General features: G+C 46.9%; 1 protein-coding gene across 1 annotated transcript in view; it reads left to right on the plus strand.

Annotated features, from left to right (window-relative positions):
- Positions 1 to 14,661, plus strand: part of LAMC2 (laminin subunit gamma 2) — a 42,349-nt gene that overhangs the window by 13,929 nt on the left and 13,759 nt on the right. The window contains exons 4-12 of the mRNA XM_038757898.1: positions 1,890 to 2,025; positions 3,113 to 3,211; positions 5,592 to 5,728; positions 7,933 to 8,055; positions 8,408 to 8,597; positions 8,874 to 8,986; positions 10,842 to 11,060; positions 11,649 to 11,831; positions 13,439 to 13,684. Of these exons, the coding sequence (XP_038613826.1) occupies positions 1,890 to 2,025; positions 3,113 to 3,211; positions 5,592 to 5,728; positions 7,933 to 8,055; positions 8,408 to 8,597; positions 8,874 to 8,986; positions 10,842 to 11,060; positions 11,649 to 11,831; positions 13,439 to 13,684 (1,446 nt within the window). The remainder of the gene's footprint in view (positions 1 to 1,889; positions 2,026 to 3,112; positions 3,212 to 5,591; positions 5,729 to 7,932; positions 8,056 to 8,407; positions 8,598 to 8,873; positions 8,987 to 10,841; positions 11,061 to 11,648; positions 11,832 to 13,438; positions 13,685 to 14,661) is intronic.

Here is a 14,661-nt window from a genome sequence, read left to right on the forward strand (position 1 = left end):
TTTTTTTTTTTTAATCTATCCCTCAAAGCAGCATGGCTCAGTGGAAAGATCATGGGCTTTGGAATCAGAGGTCATGGGTTCAAATCCCGACTCCACCACTTGTCAACTGTGTGACTTTGGGCAAGTCACTTCACTTCTCTGTGCCTCAGTTCCCTATCTGTAAAATGGAGATTAAGACTGGGAGCCCCACGTGGGACAACCTGATCACCTTGTAACCTCCCCAGTGCTTAGAACAGTGCTTTGCACATAGTAAGCACTTAATAAATGCCATTGTTATTATTATTATTATTAAAGCATATGAGGCACAGGATTGGAATCCTCTAATTCTCTCTCACCTGTGTGTCCTTTCCCAGTGCTTAGTATTGTGCTTTGCACACAGTTGAAGTTGAACACTTAATAAATACTATTTACTAATTCTTTGCTCATCTAATTGAAGTGTAACCCTCCTCATGGGCAGAGACTGTTGTTTACTTCAGTTGTACTGTAGGTTTATTATTTTTAGTAGTATTATTACTAATACTACTACTACTACTAATGGTATTTGTTAAGCACTTACTGTGTGCCAGGTACTCTACTAAACACTGCAGTGAATACAAGCAAATTGGCTTGGACATGATCCCTGTCCCTTGTGGGGCTCATAGTCTCAATTCCCATTTTACAGATGAGGTAACTGAGGCACAGAGAATTAAAGTGACTTGCCCAAGGTCCCAGAACAGACAAGTGGTGGAGCCAGGATTAGAACACATGACCGACTCCCATGCCTGTGCTCTATCCACTGCACCACACTGATTCTCAAGTGCCTAGGATAGTGTCCTGCTCACAAGGCCTTGATGCTCTTAATGATGACCGTGATGATGGCAATGAGTGTAGCAAGCCCAGGGACAGTTTAAGGTTCTGGCAGACCCTGGGCTGAGGAAGCCAAAGCCTCTGCTGGGTGAGGTGGGAGCAGGAGGGTGGGGATAAAGGGAAGATGGAAAGAGAAGGTAATGCATTTCGATCAGCTGTTCTGGGTCCCGGGAGGATGTTTGGTTCCGGACTATTACCTTGGGTGGTCCCGGCCATCCAGTTATCCCAGGGGTCATGAGAGCAGAGCCGCGGCAGAGGATATGTAAATCCTTCAGTAATTCCTGGGGCCTGTAGTCCATGTGTGACATGGGCAACTGAGCATGCCACGGCTCACTGGGGATCTTTAGAACGTGGTCTTGGATAGGAGAATTAAGGCAGGTTTAAAAAGTGAGCAGTTTGCTGTCTTGCCCCTAGCTAGATCAGGCTGTGTAATACAAATGAGTAGCTAAAGCACCTTCTAATGGATTGCCTTCCCGTCATTCGCCCTGATACATAGTCGGAGGGCAGCCAAGATGCCCAAGTTTCCTGCTGATTCTCCTTGTAAGCCTCAGGAGAAATTGATTTGTTACTAGTTTGATATTTTGTGGGCCCCAACAGCTGGTGGGTATTTTCTAATCAGGGTAGAATCCACCCTGGCACAATGGGGTATTGGCTCTGGCCTCTCCAGGAGTCCCGTAGGGCTGTTGCTCCATGGCCCTGGGGTGGGTCGGATTGGGCCAAGTGGCTTCCAGAAACTCCTCTACTTCAGCATTACTGCAGTCCCACGCTCCCATCCATCTCCATGCCAAACCCATGTTGCCCTAATTGTCTCTGTGCCAGTTGGCTCAGAGGGAGGCTGTGCCTCAGAATCAGGTGGAGAGCCGCAGGTCAGAAGAACTAGGGAAACTTCTGCTCATCAAATCTTCCATCACTAATTCTCTCGTCTGGACCTGAAGGGCCCCAAATCCAGTCCGGGCCCCCCACACTCTTTAACCCAAGTCCTGTTTCCATTTTAGAGCACTCTAATCAAGCCTTTCCTCTTCCTCTCTTTGCTTCAACCCAAGGTGCTCTCAGCCCTCAGTGTGACCACTATGGACGGTGCAGCTGTAAGCCGGGGGTGATGGGTGACAGATGTGACAGCTGCCAGCCTGGCTTCCACTCCCTCACAGAGACTGGGTGCACGGCCAACAGGCTCCAGCAGTAAGTATCCCGGGAAACTCGTGCCGCCAAAGTGCCAAGGAGCCCTTCAAAGATCCTGCTGCTTTTTTTGCTTCTCTCTGGGACTCTGTTTTGAGCAAGGTGGAACTGCCCAATTGGTGCTGGGCACAAAAGATCACCCATGTCACCCCAAGCCCCTTGCATCTTCCTTTTTCCCCATCATGCCACTCAGTCATGAGGAGGAATGGGCCCACTTAGACCCGGGCTGTAGCTCCAGTGCCAACTGGGCACTACATTCAGCACTTTTTTTTACAAACTGAATTGGTGAGGAGGGGGAGAGCCTGGTTATTGTTCTCCAAACCTAGAGGATACACCAAGTGCATGTCCCCTGGTGTGCCATGGGAATCTCAAAGCTGGGCTCAGGAGAACATCAACCCTTGACTCTTTCCGGAGGTACATTCACAAGGGGTGAATCCTATCTGTAAAATCCCAAACCACAGGGAAGCTGAAGGGAATTCCCTGTTGCTTTTAGGCCACTGGAATCATGCCGAAACCAGTAAATTGTGGCTGCTGTGCTTGGATTGTGGTATTCACAGCCTCTGACAGATCATTAGCCCTGAGGGACTGTAGGCAATAGGGCAATGGGAATGAAAAAGCTTACAGTTTGGGGGCCAGGAGTACAGTTTGCCAGTCTCTGAGGTACTTTGAGCCTGGCTCTGAGGTCAGCTTTTGGGTAGTTCAGAACTGTGAGTCCAGTGCACTGGAAACAGCGACTTGGTAAGCTGTCTCCAGTTGGGAAACAGTCCCCCTCTTCCCCCTGCAGATAAAGGTCTGGACCTCAGTCAGACCTACTCATGTGTGGTCAGGGCAGCATTGGCCATGACCACTTAACATCTCTTCCCTGAGCCAGGGACGGGAGTACCCCAAGTTGCACTGCAGGACAGTGACCTGGGCAAGAGGAGAGCCGTCAGCCCCCGACCTCTTGGATGGCTACTCCTTCCCAGGAATGTGAATAGAATTTCTGGGGGGGTTGCCCCCTTGCCCCCCATCATCCAGTTTCATGCCAGCCTGAGGTGGATGGTGAAGGTGGCTGGCATCTCCATGGCTGGCCCACTCATTTCTTCTCCAGGATCTCCGGGTGTGACTGTGACCCAGCTGGTGGCATGGGGCAGTGTGACGCTGATCGCTGTGTCTGCAAGGTTGCGGTTGTAGGAGAGCGATGTGACAGGTCTGTATGGAGGTCCCCCAGTCCTACCAATGGGCACTTTGTGATGAGTGGGAGAATTTGCTTTAATAATAATAATGACATTTATTAAGCGCTTACTATGTGCAAAGCACTGTTCTAAGCACTGGGGAGGTAACAAGGTGATCAGGTTGTCCCACAGAGGGGCTCACAGTCTTAATCCTCATTTTACAGACGACGTAACTGAGGCACAGAGAAGTTAAGTGACTTGCTCAAAGTCACACAGCTGACAATTGGCGGAGCCGGGATTTGAACCCATGACATCTGACTCCAAACCCCGGGCTCTTTCCACTGAGCCACGCTGCTTTCTGTAGGGACTATACCTTCCTACTCCATTTGAAGTTTCCCCAACCCCTCCCACCCAGTTTAGAGGTCTCCTCCCTACAGTCCAACCCTCTTTACCCCACCAGTCCCCCAAATCTCGGCTAAGTGAGGCGAGCCACTTTGGGGCCTCTTTGTTGATTTCATGGGGTGGTGGTGGGAACTGGTTACGGTTCTGGAGGTGTTGTGTGAAGTGTCCCCGAAATTCCCCCAACACCCACCCCAAGTCACCCACTATAACTCCCCCAGTCCCAGGTGCATGTCTGTTAAAGCCTCTGGAGGTAATGAGATCATGTGGTACAAATGCTGTCTCTGCAGGGCACTGGCCTATTTACACGTTAGGAAAATCCTTGTAAGGAGCGACATATAGGCCCTATCTCCACTGTGTACAAAAAAGAGCTTCCCCAGGGGCAGGATGGGGGTTTTAGATTCAGTCCCACTCATCTGCATGCAAGCACACGCACGAGAGAAAGCAGTAAGAGCTCTCTGGGAGCCAGGCCATGTTAGGACAGGTGGGGGACGTGGCAAGACCCACCCTCAGCCTGCTGCTGCCGTTTCTGCTACAGTACATTCCTCAGGTACAAACTGTGCCCAGCGAAAGCAGCTCCTTTCCCTGGGATAACTATGAGGTAAAAGCTTGCCCTTGTTTCCTTAAAAGAAAGAAAGCCCTTATTTGGCGCCGATCCAAGCACATATTCACTTGTTCCAGGGCTAGAGGAGGCTCTTGGGAAATTCCTAACGTGTGTTCCAGGGGGTCGGTTGTTCCTGGGGTGTGGAAAGGGAACTGGGAATGATACAGAGCACAAGAGGTTTGACAGCTGCTGTTGTTTTTCACATTATGCTGCTGAGGGAAGGTTTAGCTGGGTTAGGCTACTGCTTCAGTCTATCAATCAATGATATTTATTGAGCACTTCCCCATTGCAGAGCCCTGTACTAAGCACTTGGAAGAATACGAGTTAGTAGGCTTAATCCTTATCTTTTACAGAAGGAAAGAAAGGGCCATTGTTTGGTCCGCAGTCTCCCCCAAAGCATGGGGAATTCCATTTTGAGGAGAGGAAACAAAAGAGAGGAGGGAATGTTGCAGAGGATTTAGGAAAGGATCAATCTAAAAACTTAGGTGCCCTCAAGGAAAATCATCACCTAATACATCATATGAATCAATCAGTCGTATTTATTGAGTGCATATTGTGTACAGAGGATTGTACTAAGCGCGTGAGAGAGTATAATATAACAAAGCTGGTAGAATGTTCCCTACCCACAGTGTGCGTATAATCTAGTTTACAGTCTCTGCAGTCAGAGAATCAGCATGATGTAGTGGATAAAACTCAGGCCTGGGAATCAGAAGGACCCGGGTTCTAATCCCGGCTCCACCTTATATCTTCTGTGTGACCTTGGGCAAGTCACTTAACTTTTCTGGTCCTCAGTTACCTCATCCGTAAAATGGGGATTAAGATTGTGAGCCCCATGTGGGCTGTGTCCAACCCTATTAACTTTTATCTACCCTTGTTAGAACAGTGTTTGGCACATAGAAAGATCTTAACAGGTACCATAATCATTATTGTTATTAGAAGGGGAGACAGGCATTAAATAAAATAATATATAAATATAATATATATAATAATAATGTAAATAAATCGTGGATATGTACATAAGTGCTGTGGGGCTGAGGGAAGGGTGAATGAAGGTTGCAAATCCAAGTGCAGGGATGATGTAGAAAAGAAATCTCATGTTCCACTGAGTTTGCAAAGAGCTTATCTGCATGCCTGTCCTTATGATTCCGTTCAGTAAGAAACCACATGGATTTTTGCCCAGGGGTAGGTCAACTCATTAATCAATCACCCATCAAATGGTATTTATTATCGCCCAAGCCTCTGAGCGCCGGGTGACAATTACTACTGGATTGGGTTTGATCCAGTTGCCGTGAATAGAGCGGCTACTGGGAGGTTGTATGAGACGGGGAGAACAGGACTTAATCTGTTATCCAATGCTCCCTAGCAACAAGAAGAATGCTCTAACATATTTATTTCTAAAATGGCTCCGGTAGGTGTCGGTCTGGCTACTACCACCTGGATGCAGGAAACCCCGAGGGCTGTATCCAGTGCTTCTGCTATGGCCACTCAGCCAGCTGCAGCAGCTCCAGGAATTACAGTGTCCATAACATCACCTCAGCCTTTCATCAAGGTAACAAGTTCCCATTTCCTCTCTTTCCCTTTTACTCTGTGCTCATCGATCCATCAATGATATTATAATACATATCTGTCATTTATATTAATGTCTGTTGTCCTCTCTAGACTGTAAACTCTTGTACATATTTACTATTCTATTTATTTTGTTAATGATGTGCATTTAGCTTTAATTCTGTTTGTTCTAATGACTTGACACCTGTCCACATGTTTTGTTTTGTTGTCTGTCTCCCCCTTCTAGACTGTGAGCCTGTTGTTGGGTAGGGACCGTCTCTATATGTTGCCAGCTTGCACTTCCCAAGCACTTAGTACAGTGCTCTGCACACAGTAAGCGCTCAATAAATACGATTGAATGAATGCACCTGTATATATGTATATATGTTTGTACATATTTTTTTACTCTATTTATTTATTTATTTAATTTATTTGTACATATCTATTCTATTTATTTTACTTTGTTAGTATGTTTGGTTTTGTTCTCTGTCTCCCCCTTTTAGACTGTGAGCCCACTGTTGGGTAGGGACTGTATATGTTGCCAATTTGTACTTCCCAAGCACTTAGTACAGTGCTCTGCACATAGTAAGCGCTCAATAAATGCGATTGATGATGATGATGATGATGATGATGATGAATAAACAAACTCCTTGTGGGCAGAGAATGTGTTTATCAGTGATGTGCTATTATACTCTCCCAAGAGCTTAGTATGATGCTCTGCACTCAATAAGTGCTCAATAAATACCATTGATGGATTGGTGTTTATTGAGTACTCATGGTGTGCAGAGCACCTTACTAAGCACTCAGGAGAGTACAATGCAACATAGACCTTTTGAATATTTGAAGGAGAGAGTTGAAGGGGATTCTTTGGACACCCTTAGGTCTTCTGTGGTACAATGTAGGAACACTTCTGTGTTGGGGATGACCCCCTTGGACTATCTCTATCTGTTGCCGAATTGTACTTTCCTAGCGCTTAGTGCAGTGCTCTGCACACAGTAAGCACTCAATAAATATGATTGAATGAATGAATGAATGAACCATCTCCCTGTCCCCCCGAAGAACTTCCCAGCATAACATGATTATCTGGAAACTGACATCTCTTCCATTCGGGAAGCTCTCTCTGTTCCTGTGGTTGACTTGCATTACCTTGGGCATCCTTAACCTTCTTTCTATGGATTTCTTATGCATGAGTTCATCCAACCCCCACTTTGAACGTACTGATGTTTTTGGCCTGCACAACATCATGCAGTAATGCATTCTATTCCCCCACCATCCACTGGCTGATAGATGATTACCTTTTGTTTGTTTCGAACCTACTGCTTTCAAGCTTCCCTGGGTGCTCCTCAGTCCTGGTGTCGTGGAACTGGGTGAACAACAATTCCCTGACCACCCCTTTGGTAATTTTTGTAGACTTCAGTCATGCCTCAGATAAAAGAGTCCTGATGTATCCATTCTATCCACACTCGGAAGCTATTCCATCCCCCGTTCCTTGAAGTTGGCAGTGTTGTAGCAGACGGGGTTTAAGGAAAGAAGAGTCCCACCCTGAGATCCAAACCCATGAAATCCGCTTTGTTACATGGTCTAATCAATCAAACCCTGGATCTAGAGCTTTGCAGAGACCCAGATCCCAGGGCATAGCCAACATTTTTATTTTACTTATTTTTATGGCATTTGTTAAGTGCCTGCTGTGTGTCAGGGACTGTTCTAAGCACTGGAGTAGATACAAGGTAATCAGGTTGGACAGAATCCGTGTCCCACATGGTGCTTCCAGTCTTATTCTCCGTTTTACAAATAGGAAAACTGAGGCACAGAGAAGTTAAATGAAGTTAAGTGACTTGCCCAAGGTCTCACACAGCCAACAAGTGGCATGAAGGATTCCCAGGCCTATGCTCTTTCCATTAGGCCACGCTACTCCTCCCCACTCCAGCACCCACTTGGGCCCAGCTTGACTTGAGGCGGGGTTTGTATCATGCCTGCATCATTCCTGACCCTGAACAGCGCCGAGATGTGGAGTCCCAGCAGGGAAACATTCCCTTCATGCAGTTATTTCTTCGCAGCAAAGACTGGCCAGCTGGGAACCCAAGAAGGCCTGCCAAGAGGGAATCCACTAATGTTCTGTCCTATGTTTCCCCTCCTATCCCTGAAGAAATCCGGTCGCTTTGTAAACATCCTGCAGACAGAATGAAATGGACTTTGTTTGTGTTTTAGATGTGGAAGGTTGGAGGGCCATTCTCAGAAATGGGTCCCCCAGGCAGCTCCAGTGGTCTCCACGGCACCAAGATGTGTTCATCATGGTCAGAAAATCTGATCCAGTTTACTTTGTGGCACCTGGTATGTAAAGGGTACATCTTCCTGGGATGGGGCAGGGCGGCAGCTGCTGCAGATTGGGTTGGAGGGCAAAGGTGTTTACGTGGCGGGTGAAGAATCATTGCTTTTCTCATGTCACGTGAAACAGCACACACATACCGTATTCATTGATTAAAAGTGGCAGACTGAAAGGGCTGTTAATCCCCTGGGAGTAGAGGTGTCTTTTCTCAGAAGGATAAATCAAGCAAATGTATTTGCATGACTAACGTTACAGCTGTAAGAAAAGTGGTTATAACTATTTTCAACTTCCTGAAGTGCTAGTGCTAAGTGGCCTTTGGCCTCTTCTTCCTTTTTTTTTTTTTTTTTTAACTCACAGGCAAATTTCTTGGGAACCAACAAGTGAGCTATGGGCAAACTCTGTCCTTCGATTACCGGGTGGACCGAGGAGGACGGCACCCATCCGATCATGATGTGATTCTGGAAGGGGCTGGTTTACGCATCACTGCACCCTTAATGTCCATGGGGAAAGCACTTCCCTGTGGCATCACCAAGACATACACATTCAGGTAAAATGGAGGGGCGGGGCGGGAGGGTTGGGAAGGGAGTGCTACTACTGGCCATTCAACCAGCAATTTAGCCTGCATGGTGTGTGCCATTCCTAAAGATTGTGAGTTTTTTTTGCATTTGGGGGAGAGAGAGGAAGTGTCGTAAAACCTCTGGAGGCTGCAAGTTTAACTTTGCCAAATGAACAGTTTGCATTGGGTGGAGTCCAGGTGGAGGCAGCAGTAAGGGAAGATGAAAACGGGAATAAAAATGCTTGCCTTTGGCTGTCCACTACATAGATTGAAAGAGGACCCAAGCAGCGGATGGAGCCCTCAGCTGAGTTCTTTTGAGTTTCGCAGACTTTTACGGAACCTGACGTCGCTCCGGATCCGGGCCTCGTATGGAGATTACAGTGAGTGACTTGGGCGATGGTGGCCAGGTGAACGCTGGGCCATTCAGAATAATACGATAATAATAATTCTGGTATTTAAGTGCTTATTATGTGGTGCTCTGCACACAGCAAGCGCTCAATAAATACGATTGAACTAACGAACTAATGAACCAGACAAGTGAATGAGTGATTGGCTGATTCATTAGAGCAGATTTATGGAGCAAAAGCCCCCATTATGCTGGCTTTTTTGGGTAAGATCTTGAGAGGAACCATCATAGCAGAGAGAAATACTGTAGCTGTAGACAGCAGTTTTATCACTCTTGTGATGCCCCTTTGACTCCCTGGCGTATACATCTCATATCCATTGCAAGCAAGGGAGCCCTGAGAAGAGTTTGAAGTGGTAAGAGGGCCCTCTGCAAGAGGACTCAACAAATAAAAATGTTTAAGGCCACAACACTCTCCTGCTATATGAATGAAGCCTATCACTACTTACCAATATCATGATATTACTCTTTGTATTTATATATGACATTTCACATGAGCCCAGTCAATCAATTAATGGTATATATTGATCACTTACTGCATGCAGAGCACTGTAACAGTAATAATGATTGTGGTATTTGTTAAGCCCTTGCTATATGCCAGGCACTGTACTAAGTGCTGGTGTGGATACAAGCAAATTGGGTTGAACACAAACCCCGTCTCACATGGGACTCAGACTTCATCCCCATTTTACAGATGAGGAAACTGAGGCACAGAGAAGTGAGGTGACTTGCTTGGGAGAGTACAGTACAGCAGAGTTGGTAGACACGTTCCCTGGCCACAAGGAGTGCATCCCAGAGCATTTTCCATTAATACAAAATCCCATCCCCTATGCCAACTTATGACTGGGGGTATTTCCCAGCCCTTTTATGGGCCAGTTAGAAAAAAAGGTGTCGAAATGGGGCTGCTGAGAGATTTGACCACTATTCCCTAAGCCTCCACAACCTGCATGAAAAAGAACAAATAAAGAAACAGAAGCACAAAGTGATAAAGAGGTTTTCCCAAGTCAAGTCAGTACAAAGAGTTGGTGGCTGAGCTATAATTCTCAGGTACCTTGTGGGGCTCATCACACTTCTACTCAAAAACAATATTATATTGGTATGATGATAATGGAGTCTTCAGGCAAGAATGACAGGTGAGTCTCAGCCCCGAGACTTCCAAATTAAGAACCTGTACAGAGGAATTGATGATTTTGCTAGTGACTTGCACAGGGCAACTCTTGCTCTGTTGCCTTTGCCAGGCCTCTTTGTACAGGAGCACAGAGTACAAAGAGAGAATAGGCAGGTATGAGTGCACCACATTGTGAAGTGCACTTCTTTTTAGTGGCTTTTGTAAAGCACTTACTATGTGCCAGGCCCTGTACTAAGCGTTAGGATAAATGCAAATTAATCAGGTTGGACACAGTTCCTGTCCCACATGGGGTTCCCAATATTAATCCCCATTTTACAGATGAGGAAACTCAGGCACGAGAAGTGAAGTGACTTTCCCAAGGTCACACAGCAGACAAGTGGCAGAGTCAGCATTAGAACCCAGGTGCTTCTGATTCCCAGGCCCGTGCTCTATCTTCTAGGCCACGCTGCTTCTCTAATGTAGTTAGCCAAGTACATTAGCGAACTACAGCTAAAACAGGCACTAGATTCCCAGAACAGAGTTCTACCCAATGGAACCACGGCTGGACTTTTGGTTAGTGTAGCGTATGTGGAAAAACAATGTGCTATCCGAGAGGGAACTAGGGAAGTTAAAATCCTAAAATGAGCCTAGTCTCTGGTCGGTACCCTCTGATCCACACCCTTCTTGCTGCTGACTTTCTCTGACCTATTTCTTGGGATTTCAGGCACCGGCTACATTGATAACGTCACCCTGATCTCCGCTCGGCCGGTTTCGGGAGTACCAGCTCCCTGGGTTGAACAGTGTCTGTGTCCCACCGGGTACCAAGGTCAATTCTGCGAGGAGTGTGCTCCTGGATTCAAGAGAGATTCTGCCCAGCTCGGACCCTTCAGCACCTGCGTACCCTGTCACTGTCAGGGCGGGGGGACCTGTGATCCTGAAACTGGTAAGGGGCCCAGTAAAGATAGCAGATTTCTTGGGGATATCAGGGCTTGTAGGAGTGAGTATCACGGGGTGCATCAGGAGATGAGACGAGCCCGGGATTGCTGGGGAGGGATCTGGATTCTGGATTGATGGGGCCTAGGTCTGTTTCCTGATTATGGATTTGGGATCGAGTTAAAGGAAACTTGAAGGTTATGGGCATGTTGCCATGTTACACCAGATTGGGTCCAATTCCAGAGAGGTTCCTGGCTTGTGGAGGTGACGCCAAATTGCCGGAAGGTCCTGAGCTGGGTGTAGAAGATGGGCGGGGGGTGTGTGTCAGATTACAAGCATTATCCCAAAAGACTTGCAGTCAGTGCCAGACCACGGGTAATAAGAAATGTGTCAGAGTAGACTGCTCTTGGTTAAAGGGTCACCCTGCTTGCTTAGAGAACAGAATTTGTGTCAGGTTTCAGGCATTTAGAAAGGCTTTGTTCTCTCTGGGGCGTCTTAGACTCTGAGAGCATTACATGTTGGATTGAAAAAATGGCAAGCGGGCTGAACTTCTTCCTTTGCTCGTTTCTCATCTCTCCCCTTCTCGTGGCTCTCACAGGGGAATGTTATGCCGGGGATGAAAACCCAGATATCGACTGCTCTGACTGCCCCATTGGTTTCTACAATGACCCCCAAGACCCCCGCAACTGTAAACCATGCCCCTGTCAAAATGGCTTCAGCTGCTCAGTGGTACCGGAGACGGAGGAGGTCATCTGCAACAACTGCCCTCAAGGGATCACCGGTACTGGCAGTTGCCCTTTTAGAACCTGACTGGTTTCTGTTCTGGGAATCAGGGAGCTGGTGTTCCCCTGTGTGGGCTGGGACCAGGCATAATTTGGATATATGAAAATCTAGATCGTCTGCGGAGATATGTTTAGATGAGTTTTAAATCCAGAAAATGGCAGCTGGTGATTTCTGAAAAACTCGGAACACATAAGGAAGCGGTGTTGCCTAATGGAAAGACCAAAAGACCATGGGCCTGGGAGTCAGGGGACCTGGGTTCTAATCCTGGTTCGGCCACTTGCCTACTGAGTGACCTTGGGCAGGTCACTTTTGTTCTGTGTGCCTCAGTTTCCTCATCTGTAAAGTAGGGATTCAGTACCTGTTATTCCTTCTACTTTTTTTTCTTATGGTATTTGTTAAGCGCTTACTATGTTGTCTCCCCCTCTACAATGATCATTATAGGTGGGGAGCATGTCTACCAACTCTGTTATATTATACTCTTCCAAACACTTAGTATGGTGCTCTGCACACAGGAAGCACTCAATAAATACTATTGATTGATTGTGGCAGGTACTGTACTAAGTGAAGGAGAAAATACAAGATAATCGAATTGGACACAGCCCCTGTCCCACATGGGGCTCACAGTCTTAATTCCAATTTGAGTAACTGAGGCAAAGAGAAGTGAAGTGACTGGCCCAAGGTCACACAACAGACAGGTGGTGGAGCCAGAATTAGAACACAGGTCCTTCTGACTCCCACATATGTGCTGTATCATGTAGATTGTTCCATGTAGACTGGGAACCCTATCTGGAACAGGGACTTTGTCCAATCTGAGTATATACCCCAGCACTTAGATCAGTGCTTGGCACCTAGTAAGCCCTTAACAAATATCATGATTAATACTATTATTATTATTATCATTATTATCTGAGGACACATTTGAAACTAACTAAATGGTATGTGCATGTCCTTAGTACATTACTGCATGCTGAGCCTGTAATAGGCTGGAGAAAAGAACTAGTTCGGTAGCAATTATTTTCAAGGAATTTACAAGTTTTGTTGACGTGAATACAGCTTCAGAATATTCTTGCAAAGCACTTAGGTGCAGCACTTTGTTAGTCTGCTTTACCAAAGAGGAAACTGAAGTTCAGACCTGTGACCTGACTTAATTCACCCAGGGTAATCCTGGCAAATGCTCCTGAGATTAGCCCTCTGGCTCACATTGCCGCTCTGGAGCTAATGGACTGGTGAACAAGCTAGTTGGGATGAAACCATGTATTGGAGCTACCGTGGCCTAAAAATCTCAGATTCACTCATGAGCCAGAGATCTTGGGCTAGCCTACAGTATGTTATATTGCATAAACCCTGCTCTGGCACCTGAAGACTGTATGCTTCTTGTGGGCAGGGAATGTGTCTGTTTATTGTTATATTGTACTCTCCAAAGCACTTAGTACAGTGCTCTGCACACAGTAAGCGCTCAATAAATATGATTGACTGCCCCAAAGATCTAGGCTTCCTGGCATGACAGTTAGACTAGTGGGCCTCAGGTGTCTTATCTACTTTAGAACCCCAATCTCGCTGGAAATGGGGAAATCCTAGATGGTTGACTCTTCTTTCCCTTCCCAGGTACTCGCTGTGAACTCTGTGCTGACGGCTACTTTGGAGACCCCTTTGGGGAACAAGGACCAGTTAGGCCTTGTCAGCCTTGCCAGTGCAGCAACAACATTGACCCTAGTGCTTCTGGGAACTGCGACCACTTGACCGGAGAATGTTTGAAGTGTCTCTACAACACCGCTGGCTTCTCCTGTGACCAGTGCAGAGATGGCTACTACGGGAACCCCCTGGCCACCAACCCAGCAAACAAGTGTCAAGGTAGAAAGATGATCCGGTGGGGTGTGTGTGGGTGTCAGCCTGCAGGTGTGGGGGAAAAGGAAGAAAGAGAGAGGTGTAGAGAAGGAGAGTGTGTGTGAGTGAGTGTGTGTGTGTATAAAGGTGCTTGGGCTGATGCCTGAGGAAAGTATAATGGTGAGAGGTGGTTCCTTATTCCCAAAGAGCAGCATTGACTGTAATTCCCGGGCTCACTTTTTTAAAATGGTATTTGTTTAAGTGTTTACTATGTGCCAGGCACTGTACTAAGCACTTGGATAGATACAAGCTAATCAGGTGGACACAGTCCATGCCCCATAAGGGGCTCACAGTCTTATTCCCCATTGTACAGATGAGGCACAGAGAAGTGAAGAGACTTGCCCAAGGTCAGAAAGCAGACAAATGACAGAGCCAGGATTAGAACCCAGATTCTTCAGACTATCTCTATCCACTAGGCCATGCTGCTTCGCAAGAGACTTTGCTCTCTTTGCCCAACGTGGCTCCAGGATAATGGGCCCCAGTGGGTCTCCTCCTAGCAGACATCCAGAAGAAAACCCCTGAGAGCCTGTTGGGTTCACAGAGAGGGGGAGCCTGTTGGGTTCACAGAGAGGGGAGCCTGGATGTGACTAGAGTGGTTTTAAGCTGGCTGGTAAGACTGGGAGAGCCAGGTTCGCATTCCTGGGTGGGCGAGAAGTTCTCCAGTCTTCAGTTCCAAGACTGAAGATAGAAAGAAAAGAGCCTCTAAACCTGTTGGGGGAGACGAAGAAATGGTCAGAACCAACTATAAGGGTTTTGGACAGGGAGCAATTTCCTAAGAGGGTAACTGATCTATGGAATGGATAGTTGCCAGAGGCTCACTGAACAAGCCCCTTTTCCTGTAGCTGATGGCTCAGAGGTCAGCAGCTGGGATCTTAGGGTGAAAGTCTCAGTGTCCTTGTGGGTCCCCCCCACCTCCCATCAGCTTGGCTCTCCCAGCTTTAGTG

The sequence above is a fragment of the Tachyglossus aculeatus genome, chromosome 16, assembly GCF_015852505.1.
Source record: "Tachyglossus aculeatus isolate mTacAcu1 chromosome 16, mTacAcu1.pri, whole genome shotgun sequence".
In the NCBI taxonomy this organism is placed as follows: Eukaryota; Metazoa; Chordata; class Mammalia; order Monotremata; family Tachyglossidae; genus Tachyglossus; species Tachyglossus aculeatus.